General features: G+C 37.6%; 1 protein-coding gene across 2 annotated transcripts in view; it reads left to right on the forward strand.

Annotated features, from left to right (window-relative positions):
- LOC105394096 (G-protein-signaling modulator 2) overlaps positions 1-20,188 on the forward strand; it is a 59,933-nt gene continuing 39,745 nt past the window's right edge. For both annotated transcript variants that reach the window (XM_048632966.1, XM_038122162.2), the window contains exons 1-4: positions 1-202; positions 9,161-9,390; positions 17,510-17,788; positions 19,054-19,293. In XM_048632966.1, the coding sequence (XP_048488923.1) occupies positions 158-202; positions 9,161-9,390; positions 17,510-17,788; positions 19,054-19,293 (794 nt within the window). In that variant the 5' untranslated portion in view covers positions 1-157. The remainder of the gene's footprint in view (positions 203-9,160; positions 9,391-17,509; positions 17,789-19,053; positions 19,294-20,188) is intronic.

Here is a 20,188-nt window from a genome sequence, read left to right on the forward strand (position 1 = left end):
TGTTTGTCAGTTTAATTTTTGTTTTTTTTTGCAAGCAAACGTTTGAGTTTGTGTTGCACACGCCCAAAAGTTTAGAATTCGTCAAATAATGCTATTATAACAAAAGTTTTAACTTTTTTGTTTAATTTTGTGTTTGTTTTTGTTTCGTTTTTGTATTATGTCTGTTACCACAAGTGGAGAGAACTTGGCTTCTGACAACCAGGTGAGATAAACTTTTGAATAAATAACGAAAACATGCATTTGACTCATTTATTTATGATACAAACAACGAGTTTTCATTAGTACTTGCTGTTTGAGTCAGCTTTCCCTTGTATTGGCTGGTATGTGCTGTGAGCCGTGAGTCATTTAGGTGTGCTAAAGGGGACGATATGCGGAAATGCGTCCTAATATGAAATATGACGATACCTAACCAACCTCTAAAGAGCTCTAACCATTGTACGTTTAGTACAGCTACGGTATAACCTTAGTTGCTATCATACTAATTAATAGGGCTGAAACTACTCCTTATACTACTTCTGTAATATAAAACATTTAAAATAATATAATTTTGGTAAGTATTTAAAATAATTATAAAGTAAGTAAAAAAATATATCAATTTGACATTTAGTTACTTATTACTTTATAAAAGCTTTACAAACATCAGTTGGATGTTGGATGGTGTACTATTAATATCTTAAGAGTCTTGTTCAGTAATATTTTTATATTACACATCATATTTATGTCACTAATATTCTTTCTAAGTTCTTTGTAAGTATTATAAAAAAGTTCAATTTACTAAACATGATTGAATTATAAATGTAAGTAGTGCACCTTTCAACCAAGTAATTTATTAATTGTATATTTATGTTATATGTTATAGTTAAGCAGGTTACAAGTTGAACAACTGGTTTAAGTAGGATACAAACATTTGACTAAATATTAAGAATGAATTGTAAAAAAAAACTCTTATGTCATTGGCTTTTGCAAAAGTAAACAAATCACATTGGAAGGAGACCCGTGCCCCAGCAGTGGGGACATAATGGGTCGTGATGATGAAACAAATCACAGATCATTTTAAAATCCAAGTAAGAATTTACAGTGCCACAAACTTATCTGTTCTGGTAAGAGTTCACGTAAATTTCTAATATTTCTTCATTCTCTAGGATGTTAAGTTCTCCCGTAATGGCAATTTACCCTTGCGGTTTAAATAAATCCATTTAAACTATATCAATATATAATTTATTAGTGAGTAACGAGATATGGACCAATTTAATTCGTTCTCACCGGTACAGATAAGTTTGTGGCACTATACAAACAAATTGTCACGCTGATTCCAATTTTAAAAACCTAGGGTACATTCAAATCTTGAAGTTAACTTGTAAAACATAAAGTTTGGTAATTTCTTGTAAAAATTTAAGCATTAACATCGTCATCAGTGTCTCCGTGTAACATATCAACTCTACTTGATGTATGTCTGGGCCACCCGTGGCAGTCAGTGACTTGCTTATCTGACTGACTAATCCTAGAACCATAGTGATTAACCCTGGACCAGCTCTAGCGTTTGCCACAATATGCTATGAATGTTCTTTTAATAATTCTTAACAATTAGTTGAAACATTAGCAATTAATAATCCTTAAGCAGCATTGCTTGCACAAGTTACATCAGATTTGATAAGCAAGCTATGCTGCTTAAGGATTGTTAATTGCTAATGTTTGGTGGTGGTAACCCCACTGCTGCTGATTCTGTATGTTGCAAAAACATTGACACAAATGGGTGGAAAGGTCTAGAAACACTCAACGTCACATAAAGAAATAGGTACTTTTTCAGAGAAAGGTTATCATTATTATCAAATAAGTTACCAATATAGCTCTTAAATTTAGTGCTACTACAGCGGCTAGTCATATCAGATCCGCAAAAAAATTGTATTCAAAAGCATAAGTACTACAATATTATAAAGATAATAAATATTTAAAATAAATATTTTGCTCTTCATAGCATAAGATTCCCTGAGGCTCTTTGGATGAATGACAAAACACAGGTAGCTGCAAGGACTGGAGTAGGAACACTAAACGCCTGTTTAGGTTATCTTGTTAATTTGGATAAAAAATCTGATCATAGATCAGTCAATAGGCAAAGAAGCTGCAATCATTAATTTGACCACAGATTAGATAAAATAGGTATAATAATGTTTTTTTACCATCACCTGTTATAGTCGGTTGTTGGACATGAGTTTCCTCCATGCCTGGACTCACATACCTAGCATGGGTCGCAAAATGCTCAAAACGCGAGCAGCCTAGAGAGCGAGCGCGACGCAAGATTTTTGTGACGTCATGTTTTGCGCGCCTTGCGCCCCGTGCTAGGTATGTAGGTATCACAATCTACACTCTTAGCTGGCAATAAATGGACCAATGACCTCCCTTGAGAGAACGATGCGCGCGGGCATTATTAAGTTATTAACTATCTACGTCTCGTCGGCCACACTAGAGTGTAGAGAAGAAAATGATTTCCGTAACGTAATCTTATAGGTATGACGCCCAAATCACCTCGCTAGCTGGAAAACTCATATTGCTTATATACTCTGAACGTTCCTAAAGGATTCATCGCCAGGTATAGCCATCCACTGCTACGAAAATTATTCTATCTTTTCCAAAAAAGAGGCCTGCAATCGGTTTGTTTAAACTAATTAAATAGAGGCGTGGTTCACACAGCAGCGCTCCGGGACTTCGTTTTTGTTAAGCTGGAGTGACCTTGCTGTACCTACTATTCGTTCGTAAGTAATGAGTACTTTAGAATGGAAGGATAATGAAAATAGGTATGATCGTTAAGCAGATCCTATGCTTATTCACGGAATGTTCTCCGTTCATTGATAATAAAACGGTATATGGTACAAAAAGAACGTAACATATGACACATATGTGTCAGTCAGCGATAGTGCAATTTATCAACTTAAGTAAATTTGAACTCAATTTGATGTATTGCGAATGGATACCTGACAGCTCATTATGCAACGTAGGTACCGTACCCCTTTACAATAGAGGCATCGTATCCTAAGAAAGTCAAGGCAATTAACGCATTCTTAAGGCACCTTTTTATTTAGCTAAAAAATAAAAATCTTACCATTGGCTGCATAAATAATTTTTCAGATATTAGTAAAATAAAAAAGTGTCATCAGAATCGCCAAAAATGGAGATGAAGCTGTCACTGAGGTCTACTTTTTGAAATTCGAGCAACATATAATAATGTCCTCCTAGCCGAATTTCGGCCACGGCGGCCAATCTCAATTGAGATCAGCCATCTACGCAGGAGTAGATTATAGTGCCCAAGTGTGTGCGCAGTACACAGGAGCACTCTCTGTTCCATCACTCTCATAGCCCAATGGGACGGATTGACCGACACGACTGGAGAGAGCTAGGCGCAGGACCGACTGCTTTACATGCCCATCCGACAGCATGGATCGTTTCACTGTTTCGGACATCAGGTGATCAGCCTTCTATGTCCTAACCAAACTTAGAACCACAATTTAGAAACACAAATTGATGGTCCCACCCGGGAATCGAACCCGGGACCTCTGGGTCATGAAGCGAAGCTTCTACCACTAGACCACAGAGGCGAGCAACATATACAGGGTGTCCAGTAAGTTAACGTAATCACGGTAGGAGGTGATACAAATCATTACAAGTCATTCTAAAAATATTGGAGACAGCATACTAAAAATTTACACAACCAACACAATTTGTAAGGGAAACCCAAAAATATATTCGTGATTTTTTTTAATCAACAAGAGCTAGAATGTAGCTGCGAGAATCTCGATTTTTAATGACCCATGTCGGAAGTACGTTAACTCATGGGATACTCCTGTATAACTCTTAAAATCTGCAAGCTGAAGTGACATAGGGCCGGCCGGCCATGAATAGTCGTAAAAACCTTATAGATACCTAGTTGGTATTAATTAGACGAGGTTAGTTGTTGGATGCGAAAAGCCGAGGAAATAGTGTTGTGGTCACTTCTTGACGAAGGCCTATGGTCCAGTAGTGAAGGACTACGGTGATGATGCAACTTCGTTGTGCTTAACACCTTTTACTGCGAATGGACATTTTGGCATTACATCCCTATATAAATACACTCACGTGCAATGAGAAAATTCCACCTGCCAATTAACGTTCCATCAGACACCGGATTTGTTCCATTGCTTATGAGTGTATTTCAATAAAAGCACTGGCATAACTTCCGAACATTTCCGAAGTTGAAACTTAAGGTAGTCCTACTTAAACTGTATCCATCTTAACAAGTAAACAACAGCACTCATTATTTCATAGAACTCACGTTAACCTCGTATCATGGTGTCAAGACAAGTTAAGGATAATATTACCTGGTGAGTGCTAAAAGCATTATCTGGAATAAACTATTGTAAACATCCTTTGTGCACTAATGTGTACTGACGCCTGGCATCCTTAGAACCTTGTCATACGCATACAATAGTGTACTTAGAAGTTACGGTAGTTTTCCACTAGACATGTTCATGGAAAATCTATTTTAGTTTGCAACACGGAGAAAAGCTTTCCTTCGATCTTTACAGAGCTTTGTTGAAGCTTCAGTAAAAGCCTTTGAACAGCCAATTAGCCATGGCGTCAAGGATAGTATCACTATTATGCTCTTAGCTTGAAGAATGACATAATATATACAATACAGCTAGTTTCAGAAATACCACTAGAGAAATAGTATCTATAAATAGACTCGTTATTCTATGATAAATAGTATCAAAAAAAAATTTGAAACGATTTGTGTTGTGATACATTTCTATGCCATATCTAATCTATTAGTGCATTTTCGAGTTAATCATTGATTAAATATTAATAGCCTTTGAAAAACCCGAGGGTTTATTGAATGGAACAAGAGTAGTTAACAGTCTAGTGTTATGTTGTTTTGATATGTTATAGGCTGGTGTTGAGACTTGAGACTATTCTTGCTTGGCGTAATTCGAAGTTTCGGTAAGTTGTCAAGGATACACATATACATTATGCTCACGACACGACCGACTGAAATCCCCGATATGGGTGACACAAACGTGTCACCTGTAGTCCTTGCCTGTATTTCGCTCTACATTTTGTACAGTTCACGTGACAGGTCGCGAGCCGTATCGCAGTTTTTTTTAATGAGTACAAAGCAACTAGGATACACATCTAGAATCTAGATGTGGAGGTTTCCTCACGATGTTTTGGTATACCTACATTGTAATATAACACCCAAATTCATAGAGCTTTTTGACACTTTACAATGGGTTTAAAATTGACGTATTGATATACGAATTTCAACTTTTTGACTAAAACGTAAAGAGTCGGAACTCGTGTGTTTCAAAGTAAATTTTAATCTTGTTGTAAATTTACAATACGGTCTATGATTTGAGGGTAAGATTCCAAAGAACTCATTGGTACATGTCAGCGCCGGGATTCGAACCCGCATCTCTGGCGTGAGATCGCGCTATGAATATGGCTATGCTTAGTGCCATTCTCCACAAGTTGCGACTCGAGTTGATGTTTCGCGCGTACTAACCACTCAACGATTATGTAGCCGTGTTAAGACACCTATGAAAAATGTATGAAAATATACAAGATGTCAGATTCGCGAAAAAAAAAGTATCTCCATAGCTAAAAGTCACGTGACCATGGATGTAATAATTATAAGTACTTACAAGTATACCTTCTTATTACTTCAATGCACGTGGCTAACAAAGTTTCAATAGTTTTATTTTTCGCGAATTTTGACATAATGATTTCATTTTCGGGCTTAGATATTATAACATGCAGCACTGGTAGATTTCGGATTAATATACTTACCCTTTTTGCAACACCTTGCGTGACAAACGATAGTATCATCGCCATATCCTCGCCTGTGGAGAAGGCCCCTATAGCCGGTCCCCAATTCAAAGTGTCACCAATCAACAGGAGACCACGAAAAAATCGCACTGGTTGATTCGATTATATAGACTTTTAGTTGTGTACCTACCTACCATTGGGAGATAACCTGTAATGGCTGGATGAGGATTGCTGTTTTTTGATAGAGGTCAAAGTTCAGCGATGGGCATGCGTTGATTGGCTGATGATTGCGCTCTGGGGGACTTGGCGGTGCCTATATTTAGTGACACCAGCCATTAGGTGCTTCGAAATCTCTATTCATCGTATAACTGAAACTTTAAAGTCCCTACGAGAAACACGGAAATTTCCATATTGGAAGTGGATTCCCGCAGGAGAAAAATATAACTACTTAATATGATTTTAATTAAAGATTATACCTACTACCATAGTTACCTCAAAGGGAATTTAGACAAAGATTTAATATATTATTTAATTCTAAAACAGCGTTGTAGGTATGGTACATTATATAAATATTAAAATCATTTAGAAGACTAGTTATGTAGATACATAATAAAAAGCATAGACGGTACTTATGTACAATAAAATGAATACGATTTGATTGAGAGCGATGTCTAGCCATGTTTCTAGAAAATCGAAGTAAAAAAATACTCTCTTATTACCTGTTCGCAATTATTTGTTTGTTTATTTGTTAACAATATGAAATATCCACGTATGTGCTATACAAGCACTTGAACTTACTTAAGTATTAGTATGTACATAGGTACCTATATAGCCAATGCAATTGGACGCAATCTAGACCGCTGGAATCACATTTTCATTCTATGATTCCTCTCGGGAGTATCAGCGTTTGCTTTGTAATATACACTCACGAACAATGAAAAAGTTCCAGCGAGAAAACCACCACAATACTCCCAAACGGAAAAGGCTAGCTTAATTATGCCGTCTGCATTATTGAAGTACAGCGCATCAGAATATTACCAACTAATAGACGTTAATATTTTGATTAAATTCTTAACTAAAATTTTACATTTGGTCTCGACATTTTCTAAATGGAACTTTTTCATTGCTCGTTAGTATAATATCTACAGTTTTTTTTAGAAATACAATAGGTAAAATTGTTTATTGTTACAGGAAGGATCTTATAGTGGCACTTTATGTAATTAGGAATGATATTCTTGTAGATATAAAAAAGGGTTACAGGAACAAGTCAAGTTTATACATGAGAAATAAGGTAGAGTAGGTAGGTAAAGTCCACTTATGCGATTAGTAAAAGGGCGTTATTTTATTTTTCTACATTTTTCAAAGTCCTTTTCACTTTATTGAATGTAATTTCCTTATATAAAAAGAAAATTTGGGGAAATTACAAAGGTAAACATTACAAGTGATCGTGAATATGATTAAGATAGACTAGCTATGTCTAATAGATTAGAGTGTGTTAATTACTTTGTATTGAATTTTGTTTTCAGTAATTCTTATCCGCGGTTGGCAAATTCATGTATTTCCAATGCAATGTCGCTACTTAAAAGTTAGAGAATAGAGTGTTTGGTTTGTGCGGCGTCACGTATACTCTGTAATTGCTGAATTGGGTTCCGTATATGACCGATGTTCGTGTATTTTCGTAGATTTAAGTTGGCATAACTGTCCGAGTTTCTTAGATAAAGATAGATGAAGATAAAAATCTTTATTCGGTGACCAGCATCACACATCTTATGTATTTCATTTCGTGAAATAATACAATAAGTAACTATTGTTTTCACTGTACTCGGTGTAGGTTTGTTAGTTGAGAGTAAATAATAATACGTGTGTTTCCACAATATTGCTTCAAGATTAACTCCCAGCGCTGAAGCACAAGGCACAAGTAATATTTACTAAACTTCAATCGCAATTAAAATTATACCTGCTTTAAAAATGAGCGCCCATCGGTGTATAAAATCGATCAGAATTAAACTTAATATACTTAGCACAATGCATCCGTGTACATAGGTACACGGGTGCACCCGAACGTGTTTTAATAACCATTTTCGGATTCATAATACTTATATTTGACACGTAAATGACAATGGGCGTTTTGGGACCTATGTCCAATAAATATGAGTCATACATCGTTGGATAGCTCTTTTCAAGTGAACAAAAAAATATTATGACGACCGAAATCCGTATGAGTTATCCATTTTGAAATATATTCGTCGGTAGCAAGTATTTTTCTACGGCATTTCTCTCTCTCTCCTGATGACAGTTGGGGCGTAATACACGTAAACACGTATTAGTAAAATGGGAGAAATTACTTTGAACTGGTTTTATTTACTGAGATAATAAACAACTATTATATTATAATGAATGATGATCATTTGTAAAAATTCAAAATGATGTGAAAAAATAACAAAAAACATTAAAATTACAGATATAAAATATGTATAAAAACTTTAAATGTACGATTATTTTAATTGGACAGTAAATCAAGACTAGCACTTCCGTTATTCATATATTCTGCAAAAAATACCTTTTCAACGTATCACTCATTTCTATTGGTGATGGTCCCAGCTTCCATACATTTGTGCCCATCATCATTTTATTACGTTTTCACGTTGCAATTGTTGCAATAGGCCCCCAGAATTCCAATGCGTTAATCAAATTGTAGTTTGCTCATTACATTCTACCACAAGCGAATACATCACGACACGAGCGAGACCTAAATTTAATTAGCTTTTGACCGATGAAGAGTATATAATGTGATGTGATTAAGACACGTGTCGCGTGACAATCGAAGCGTGGGGCGCCCTCCAGTCCGCTGGACCGGCCACTTTGTCAGATAGCAGATCATAGTTGAATGAGGAATGCTGAGGACAGAGGGTTGTGGCTACTTGAGCCGCTATGGGTTAGTTAGATGGTTAGATGTAATTAATGTCCGTATAGGGCTGCGTCCAGTCACAGGAAAAAACGTGACCTCTCAAAACCCATAGCCACTGTAACAAATAGGTATCTGCTAAGACAGCCAACGATGATGATGTACAACAGTGGGTGGTAATAATTACAGCCCAAATATAATAAGAACGTTGATAAGACGCATAACCTACGGATTTAAACTTGTCAACCTTCTTATTATATTTGTTTAATCATATTTTAATCAAAAACATACTAAAGAATGTTTATCTTTTGGCAAGTATGTAAAAATGCAGTATACATATATTTTACAGTTGATACGTCAGTCTACCCTAGCGTTCCTCATTCCGTATACCCCTCACTTAAACTATCAATCCATTCTACCCCTAGCTTATAGCCACCCAACTAACCTCTCCTTACTCCGCAGAGCTGCGATGGCGGATCCATGTGCCTGGAACTGGCGTTGGAGGGCGAGCGTCTCTGCAAGGCTGGCGACTGCCGCGCCGGGGTGGCCTTCTTCCAAGCAGCCATCCAAGCCGGCACTGATGACCTGCGCACCCTCTCAGCCATATACAGCCAGCTGGGCAACGCTTACTTCTACCTGGGGGATTACAATAAGGCCATGCAGTTCCATAAGCTCGACTTGACGTTGGCTAGGTGAGTTGGTTTTGACTTTGTTTCTAGGAAAACTTTGGTACAGCTAAACGGTAAGACGTTTATAAATTGTCCTATTAGCAAATACTTAATTAAATAGATAATCTATATTTAACGCACTGTGGAAAAGTTCCGTCACACCTACGTATCACAATACAATTTTTTACGCCAACAAGGTATGTGAACAAACAATACGCGAAAAATCCGTCCACTCAATTACCATGCGAATACTTCAGTCGCCCTACACGACTAGACAATTCCACCTGTATGCCATACAGCGTTTCCAAACTTTTATGAAATGCATATGCATTTTTATCAGAGTGGTCACCACTCACTCAAGCCAAATTTTCTCTGTACCCATATTTTTACAGGTACTTCAAAAGTTTTGAACTTGTTGAGTGAGTTATCGAAGTTTCTATCTATTTATTTATTAATTTAAAATCCAACAGGGCTACAAGTTGCTATAATATAATTATAGCTAGTTATAGTAAGGCCACTAATTTCAATCCAGTCTACAATTACCAAAGACAGGGTGATTTACTCGTATTACTGGATGATGATAATTATGAGTCTATATCATACAGATTGACTAATCCGGGTTCGCAGACCAGAGAGCCTAGTTCGGAAACCATGGTTCACAGAATAAAACTAAATAAATAGTAGCAATCACCACAATGTCCGCGATATGGCGTGCGATTCTCTCGTTATTGTGGAATATGTAACCGAAATATTCTATTTTGAACAGTCCACTTTGCACTAAAAGTAGACACCATGATTTCGTCGGACCCTTGCCAAATTGTTCCTTCTGCGACAAGCTTTGCGATGTAAACCCTTCTTTAGCTGTAACTAAGCGGTCACTGCCTAGTTGTTGTTGTGAGTTATATTTTAGTAAATTGACGGTAGCTTATACAGCTCTTATACAGTTGCAGAAAGGAACATTAAGCTAATGTCGGCATTAAGTCTATATCTGTCTCTTTCTGTCCGTATACTGCCAAAGCAAGGCAGCAATAGATTTATTGGCGAATTGGTGCAACTCAGTGTTAGCGACAATCGTAAGAATTCACAGATCCCGTCAGATTTAAAGCGATAGCGATAGAGACAGAGTACACAATAAGCCCCCTGCATTCATTTCATATGATTTTATTGGCAGCGCGACGGTTGGTGCGGGCCTAATTTAACTTTCTGTTGCTTTCGCTCCTGCGCTTACATTTTTTTGTTGTTGTGATTTTCTCCTGTTCCTGTTTTTGCTGTTTGCATGCAAATCGCAAAGTTTGTTAATTTCAGAGCCTGACATGTGAAACTTTCTATTTTGTTACTTGAACTTTCTATAAAAGCTTATTTTTTTTAATTAAAATAAATTGGAGGCTTGTCTGCCTTAGTGTACTTATGAAATCGAGTTGAACAATGGTAACATACTCCAATCATTATAGGAGCTATGGTGAGGGTGTATGTAATAACTGCTTAGGTGTGACAAGCCACAGAAAATGTATGTACCTATACCTCCCGACATACTAAGTATAGAAGTAAAGCTTATGTAGTAGAGAACATTTATTTTTAAAACTTCCTGTTTCTTTACTTTCCGCTACTACATTTTTGGGGTCGTCTTGAGCGACGATTTCCTTCTAGAAATGTGTATTCATGAAGTGTCAAAACATTGTATGAAGGTTTACAGTACCACAAACTTATCTCTTCCGGTGACAGCACACATAAATGTCTAATATTTCTTAATTCTATAAGATTTTAAGGGCCTGTTCCACAATGTCTGGTTAGTGGTTACCTGTCGGATAAAATACATACTGTCACTGTCTAAAAAATAATGACAGAGAGTGACAGCATGTATTTTATCCGACAGGTAGCCACTAACCAGACATTGTGGAACAGGCCCTAAGTTTGCTTGTATTGTTAATTCCCTGTTGTGGTGTTAATAAACCCATCTAACCTTTTACAATATACAGTTCATTAGTAAGTAATGAGATATGGATCAATTTAGTTCGCTCTCACCGGAACAGATAAAAAATGAAAAAAATGAAAATATGAAAAAATATTTATTTAAATTTAAGATTATGATACAAAAAGTATAGGTTGCAGTGTTTGGTAACAATTTAAAGGTGGTGATATAGCAAGGGCTACCACACTAGGCTAGGCCTGTGTCGTGGACAGCCAGTAAACAGTTTAACAATTTGTTTAAATATAGTCAGGTGGCGTAGTTTAACAATTTCAAATTTAAAATGTCTTAGAACGTAAAAAAGTTAATAAAGAAAACAAAAACTTAAGTAAAAATTCTCAATTTAAGTAAAAATTATCTTAAAAACTATAAAAACAAAACCTTAAGTAGGTAAGACTTAAAAATTAGTGCAGTATTTTAAAAATAATCAAAGTAGTTAAAATTATAAATCAGAGTGGGATGTGGATACCTAATTGAAAAATAAGACAAATAATGTTGAGGTTATATCGTATTTGTATAATATATATAATATGTATATATAATATATATTGTATTGTGTATATGTATATATATATATATGTAAAATGTAAGGAAGGCAATGAAGATAAGTAACTACCTATATATAAGTTATTATGTTTAGTATGTCTATTCTATTCTATGTTTGGTATGATTTTAATATGTTTTCAGTTTCTTCATAGTTAAGGTTAGAGAGCCATCGTTTGGTTTTCTTTTTGGCTTCATGTATTGTGTCAAGTTTTATATTTATGTGAGATTGGATTTTATTATATATGTGGGGGTGTAGGTACTTGCTGAATCTGTGAGCGAAGTTGGTATTAGTACGAATAGTTGGTAGCTTGAAGGTCCGACGAGAGAGTCTGTCATAGTAGTCAGTAGAAGAGATAGATTTACGATGTTGAGATAAAGTGACTTTAAGGATGAACAATTGCCTGATTGAGAGAACTCCACTTTCTTGGAAAAGCCTAAAGGTTGAGAATCTTCGGGGTTTTTTATGCATTACCTTGAGTATGGATCTTTGGGCCCGTTCTATGGTTATCATTTGTGATTTTGTGGAGCCACCCCAGCATGGGATACAGTAACTTAAGACAGATTCGCATAAGGCGGTATATACATTTTTAAGTGTTTGCAGATCAGCACTGTTTCGTAGAAGCCTCATTATATTGATGAGCTTTCTTGCTCTATTTGAAAGAGCGGTAATATGTTGAGAGAAAGATAGTTTTTCGTCAATGATGATACCTAAGTACCGAAGAGAGTCAACTCTTGTGATGGATGTGCAGTCACAGTGTTGAGATCGGTTAATGCATTTGGTTGAATGAATTTTAAGGGACTGTAAAATGAATTTGGGTTTGGATGCTGAGGTTTTGTGAAAGCACAGAAATTTTGTTTTAGTTGTATTCAAGGTGAGAAGATTAGAATTAAGCCAGTTCGAAACTTCAGATAAGCCTCTTTCCGCACTTAGAAGAGTAGCTTCCCAAGTTTTTTCATAAAATAGAAGTGCAGTGTCGTCGGCATAGCAGATTACTTGTGCGTTCCAAGAAGAAGATAGAGTGGGACCTAGTTCATTAATATAAATGAGAAAAAGGGTGGGTCCGAGTATGCTGCCTTGAGGGACACCAAAGTTAACAGGCATAGCATCGCTTAACAGCTCGTTACATTTAGTACGTTGATAACGGTTAGTAAGGTAGCTCTCAAACCAGTTTAGTGTGTGACCACGGATACCCAAGCATTCCATCTTCTTCAGTAGAATTTTTATGGACACAGTGTCGAACGCTTTCGCGAGATCAAGAAAAACACCTATGCAATGTTGTCCTTCATCTAGACGGGAAGATACCGAGCTAATGAGAGAGGAAGCTGCGTCTTCTGTGGATTTACCTTGTCTGAATCCAAATTGAACAGGAGAGAGTAAGTTGTTAGATTCTAGGAATTTGACTAGTCGCAGATTAACAATTTTTTCCAGTAGTTTAGAGAAGACGGAAAGAAGAGAGATAGGTCGATAGTTGCTAGGTGTTTTTTTGTCTCCCGCCTTATGTATTGGAGTTACCACAGCTGTTTTCCATGTATCAGGGAATATACCGGTCTTTAGACTTAAATTTATAATGTGAGTGAGTGGAACAACTATGTATTTACAAATATGTTTGATTAGACTATTACGAAAACCATCCAAACCAGGAGCACTGTCTATTTTAAGTAGGCGTATGAATGACTCTACTTCGATTTCGTCAGTTGGGTTTAAGTAAAAAGAAACATGTGATGTGGTTGTTGCTATGGATGATGCAAGTTCAGATTCAGATTTGTTAATTTTCTGCATGAGATCTTTAGCAAGGGAAGCACCCACGGTAGAGAAGTAGGAGTTACATTTATTTAGTGATTTTAATGGAGTATCGTCGCAAGTAAGAAGTTCGTTTGGGGATTTTGTTTTAGCAGAGAGTTCACAAATACTTTTTATGGATTTCCAGAGATTTTTAGAGTTGTTCATGTTTTCTTCTAGCAATCGTTTTTCGTAATTAGATTTAACTTGATGTAGAAGGTCGTTACAGAAGTTTTTGTAGCGGTTGTAAACAAGCTTGGCCGTAGGATCATTTGGTGATTTTCGACATGTTAGGTGTAGTTTGTCCCTATGTTTCATACATCTTATCAAGCCAGGAGTGATCCAGGGTTTTATATTGTGCTTAGATCGGCTGACAGTTATAACTTTCGTATGTTGCTCTATAATTTGGTTTAGGGTAGTTGTAAGTTTTTCAGAAGCCTCACTGGGGTCGTCAGTACCTAACACATTCGTCCATGTTTCAAGTTCCAATGCCTTTGATATACCAGAGTAGTCCACCAGGGTCTTTTGTCGTTTTTGAGTGGGCCTATGTTTAATTTCTGTGTTTATAAAAATCATGGGTAGATCATGATCCGCGACAGAAGTTGTACAAACGAGTGCTTCAGCCTTGAATTTAGACTTTATAAATATGTGGTCAATGCAGGAAGTAATTCGTGTAGGGATGGTGATTGCTGGGTTTAGACCGTGCTCAGCCATTAAACATAAGTATTCCGTCTTCCGAGGGTCGTGTGAGTTAGGAAGAATATCAATATTGATATCACCAGCAAGAACCACGTTTGGGCTTGAGTCTTCGCTGGTCAGTATTAGGTCTAGAGAATTCAGGAAATTGTCTGGATTTTTAAACGACGGGGATCTATAGATACCTAGGATCGAGAAGTTGTTCGGCATTTTTATTAGGAGACAGTCGGCATCGTGAATGAGAGGTTCTGTAACAATTGCATTAAATGACTCTTTGATGTAGACTATGACTCCTCCGGCTTTATTAATGTACCTAGTAGTGTGAAAGGCTGAAAATCCGTCAATTTGTTTGATTGTTGGCGAATGCCCAAGATGACACTCCGTAAGAATGATGATATCGTAAGCTATGTCAAGGCGATAAAGTAAAGTAATAAAGTTATCTAGGTTACATGAGTGACTTCTTATGTTATAGGTGAGGATCTTGAAATCATATTGGTCTTTAATTGAGTTTTTACATAATTCCGCAGATTCAGTTGCGTGACAAGTTATGACTAATGATTCATCAATTTCATTAACTGTATCTAGGTTGGCCATTTTATGTGGGCATAGCGCATATAAAGCGCTGCATGAGTTTCAGGAATATAGTTGTCACGCAAAGTGGTCTGGGGAAGATGTATGTATTGTAAGATATTTACACGATGTGAGTTTGTTTGGTAATATTTCAGATACAAAATGTGATACGAGTTTAGTGTTCTTTGAGAATGTAGATAGGTGAAATAGGTATATAGAGTACAGAGAAGCATAATGATGATAGTATAGTAGTAAATATATAAATAATTTATAAGATTAAAGGAAGTACTTAATGGACAGTATACAGGAATAGCATTTAGTAATAGTTTTAAAGAGTAACAGTAAGTAGATTGCTTTGACTTAAAACTAGTAAAACAAAAACTTATGTTATGAGATCCATTGTTTTCATTGTTTTTACAATAGTTGAGCAGACTAGGCCTACTTAGTAGTATTAATAGGGACACGAGTAGAAATAGGACCGAGAATCTGTTCAAGGTCGTTAGTGTTGCGTATGAGTTTAGGATATTTCTGGTCTTCTTTTCGGACATATATAGACCCGTTCTTAACCCAGCAGAATTTGTATCCTGATTGTTTAGATCGGTTCCGTGCTTCACGAAAAAGATGCCTGTTTACCTTTGTGAGGCGTTCGTTGAAATAGACTTTCCTGGCAGTACCTCCGAGGCCGATGTCGCCGGTGCTCAGGTTGCGGCGAACCTTTGAAGCGTGCAGGATCTCGTCGCGCTTGTTGTTGCGGAGCAGGCGGGCCACCACGGGGCGCGGCTCGGCGGCGGCGGCGGCGTCGGGTTTGGACTTAGGGCCGACGCGGGTCACGTAGTCGATGTCGTTTGCAGTAAGTTCAACGCCGATTTTTTGGGCTGATACTAATACGGTGTGAATCAGGTTTTCGCTTTCAAATTCTGGGATGCCGCATATCTCGATCTCTTTGCGAAGAGAGAGTTGTTCTTGCGTGTTGAGTTGCTCTTGTAGACAATCAATCGTGTTGTGTAGAGAAGAGATCTCATTGTCCTGACTTTTTAGGCTGTTTAAGTTGTCCGCCAGTTGTTGAGTGCTATTTTCTAGCTGCTGAATTCGATGTTCCCATGAGTTTACTACTGATGTGAGGGCGGAAAGTTGGTCAGTTACAGTTGTTTTAAAGTTACTGAAGTTTTCAGTTTGCGCATTGAACTTTTCTTCCATAAAGTCTATCAACTTGGCCAAGTCAGCGTTGGTGATACTTGTTGCAGCGGCAGGACCTGTGGTCGCCACTTGTTTTTTCTGTACAGGAATGACGGGACTGTTTGATTTACCATTCGAGTCTTTACAATCATAGCATTTCCATTTCTGTTTATTTATGGGGCGAAGTTTTTTACACTGTACTTCTGTAGTCGGACTGTCTAGTCCCTATAGTCCTAGCCAGTTAGCCACCCAAGTAAACAATAATAAGTAATAAGGTAATATAATATGTCTAGTCACTAATGAGTAAGTTTCTGTCTGAGTCTGAACTATATGTGGTCTATTGTATAATTTTCATTGTATGATTTTGTTACCAAGAAAGTTGTTTTTCAAAGTTATTTTTAAAAATGCCAGACGATACGATCCGTAATTGGCAGTTAACAACGACTTATCAATAACTGACGCCTGTAGAAAATTATTTGACGCCACCGCTTTGATTGAGGGGATCGATAGAGAATGAAATAAACGTATTTCTATGTACAAATTGTAAAGCCGGGGATGATGATGATACGTTTTTAACTTACCAAATTCTTAAATTTTATTAGGTGTAGATTCTAAACAACGAAGTTATAATTAATATGATTAAAAATAAGGATACGAGTACACATAAATTTTCAGCTGTAGATAGAAAATTTACAAGTTTATACTCCCCACAACACGGACGTAACAACCAAAAATCAAACAATGAAATTATATTTGGAGCTTGTTGAAGTTACAGCTTGTTACATACGTGCACTTTATTTACTTTAGTTTTGAACTTTGCTCATTAAAACTGTAACATGAGGCAAGTTGCAGTGTAAATGTCTTTGGCTATGCGGACAACATGGTTTATATGCAACTTGTATGTAACAGTGACCTTTTTACTTTGTATGTATGTAAATAACATTCAACTTTAACCCGAATTACAACTGTAGACTACAAAATACAGCCAGGGTGGACACGAAAATACAACCTAAAATAAAATTATTATACAATATTCAGTGACTCGCTCAGCGCACAACTTTATACCTCGTTACTGTGTTGCATTCAGCAGATCCACTATTAAAAATAATTTCTTCTGAGTATGTCTATGAGAAACCCCCAGTTCCCAGAATTGGGCAAATGATACTGCGAAACCGGTAGTGGCCTCTTGCTTATACTTATGCAATTCAGTTAAATTTTCCGCCCTAGGCGAAAGCGAAGATGATAGCGAAAGATGGCGTCGGACAGCGAAAGTTATAGATTATTCAGTGAGTGTGGCTAGTGTGGTAAAAAAAACGTTCTTTTTGCTTTCGTCTAGGGCGGAATTCACACCAAATCATCATAGGTGTAAGGGCACGCGCTCAATTCACTAACCTTGACCCTTGCTGCAGAACGATGGGCGACAAGCTCGGAGAAGCCAAGGCATCAGGGAACCTCGGAAACACACTCAAGGTCATGGGCAAGTTCGCCGAAGCCATCCAATGCTGCAAGAGGCATCTGGACATATCGCGGGAGCTTGGCGACAGGCTGAGCGAAGGCAGAGCCCTCTACAACTTGGGCAACGTGTACCATGCCCAGGGCAAGCAGCTGGGCAGGGTTGGGCAGAATGACCCCGGCCATTTCCCGCAAGAAGTGCGCGAGTGTCTGCATCAGGCTGTCGCTTTTTATGAGTAAGTTGGTTCTTTTGTTTTTGTACTATGTAGCCGTCTGTATTATTGGAATTTGCAAAGGGTTTGGTGAATTGATTAAGAGCTTCATGAGTCGGCGTGAAACATGTTCCTTTGGTTTAGTTGTTTCGATCAATATTTAATCAAATAATAATAATATATAAACTTAAAGTTTTTTGGCGGCGGTTTTTGTTTGGTGGTGAATTGATTGACGACAATTTTTCATAAAGATCGGATCAGCCGTTCTATAGTTGTAGTAGACTACGAACTTCAAGAAACACGTCTCGATACTGTTGCTAAATTTACTCGGATCAGCTTAGACAGTTTAGGTCAGGCCCTACCCGCAGTTTGTTATAGAACGACCTACATTTAAATGTGACTAAGGCCACAACCGAGACCTAGGTTAACTTCCACTTTTCGTCCCACTTCCAATTGCAATCTCCACAAACAGATCTCCAGATGTAACTAAAATAACTCTCCCATCTTATTGGCGGAGAAGTCGAGAACTTGGGAAAGGAATTTCTAATAAGTTTGTCATACCGTTCGGAAATATCACACCATGCATTTATAAATGTAAAATGTTTACACGGCAATATTAAAAATATTTTCTTTCAGGTGTCGTAGGATTTTCCACCTGTAGGAATAATCTTGCCAGTTCTTTATTAAATAGTTATGATTATGAGGCCGAGACGGTATGTGGATCGGGGACGGTAGAGATCACATGTTACAGCACAATTCAAGTCTCCTTTACGACACAAAATAGCAGTTTAATAAATGTAACAATAAGGAAATGGTCACATTACTGAAACGAATCTCTACCGTAACAATAATAAGTATTTTATTCGATGTGAAAGCGGCATTGTTGGGACTTTCACATTAGCAAAACACAATTTCTCCCGCCGGACGAATGATAGGGTGCAAAAGTAGTTTGCAGTTTATGATAAAACTACAAAAATATGTTTGAAGAGATATTCAATTTGATTTATCGACCAAATCGCAGCGGTTACAAAGAATCTGGTGCTGTCAATGCTGTATTTCCAGATTTAGATCCTGGCTGGGGCACACACTTGTATACAGACAAATATTTCTGCCGGGTCTTAGTGTTTTTAGAAAAACCTGCAGCAAAAACCACTTTTTTGCTCACTTCTTCTTCTTACTGTTCTGACAAACACACTTCTGCTAGACCAGAGTTTGTCACTAACAACGTACCAACACTCAACAAACCCCTAACATCCAAATCCACCACCCTAACCAGCCACCCTTTACAGAGAGAACCTCGAGCTCATGCGAACGCTGGGCGACCGGCAGGCCCAAGGCCGGGCGTGCGGCAACCTGGGCAACACCTGCTACCTGCTAGGAGACTTCACGAGAGCCATAAAGTACCACACGGAGCGCCTGCAGATAGCCAAGGAGTTCGGAGACAGAGCCGCGGAGAGAAGAGCCAATAGCAACCTCGGCAACTCGCACATATTCTTGGGACAGTTCGAGAATGCCGCCGAGCATTACAAGTAAGTGGATTATTTTTCTTCTTCTTATCGGGCCTTCTTATTCTTCTTCTTATTGTGTCGATGACAAACTAACAGTGGATTAAGATTTACACACTTGTACCTTGTTAAAATTTTATATGATTGTAGTTTATGAATTTGTAAATATTTTAAAAGGTACAGGAGTGGTTTTTATGATAGGATAATGATGATACGATATGTGAAGTCTGGGGCGAGGATAAATGGACTTACCAACGATGTTTGTTACAATCTATTGTTTCCAGAAATTTTCAGGTATTTATAGTGGTAAATTTATATTTAAATTTTAACTGCTGAATGTAAGGTACCACACCTAAACGTTTTTCCTATGTATGTTCCACTCCAGTCACAACAACGAAGATTTTTGTTCGGAATAATCCTGTAAGCATTGGCTCGTTTTTAAACCTAATTCGTTTGGACTGTGATCACGCGTGGAAGCCATCGAGCTAATACGCGGCCAGTAATGGATCGAGGAAGCGGCGCAGGCGAGATAATTTAAATTTAGTTTTAGATTGTCTTATCATCGTGTCGTATATACCTTCCATAGGAAATTGATTGTCCTTTAAGTTTGATCTGAGATTTAGTACACGGTTCCACAAATACTCTAGGCATCTAGTACCCAAATGGCGAACAGTGGCCATGACATGCCGACACTGGGGCGGGCAAATCATCTTTCCACAAAACGATTAAACCGAAAATTCGAACTATATTTCCAACACACAAATTCCACGCGCTTCTCGATCACAGATTGAACATTGATACTTTTGACGTTTACGTTCGCCGAATTCGATTTGAGGCGCTGTCAGACTCACTGCCGAAATAAAGACCCCCGGGGTGGCTAAAGCTGCATATTTGTTGTTCCGAAGTTTCGGAGCGTTGC

Source organism: Plutella xylostella, chromosome Z (assembly GCF_932276165.1).
Source record: "Plutella xylostella chromosome Z, ilPluXylo3.1, whole genome shotgun sequence".
In the NCBI taxonomy this organism is placed as follows: domain Eukaryota; kingdom Metazoa; phylum Arthropoda; class Insecta; order Lepidoptera; family Plutellidae; genus Plutella; species Plutella xylostella.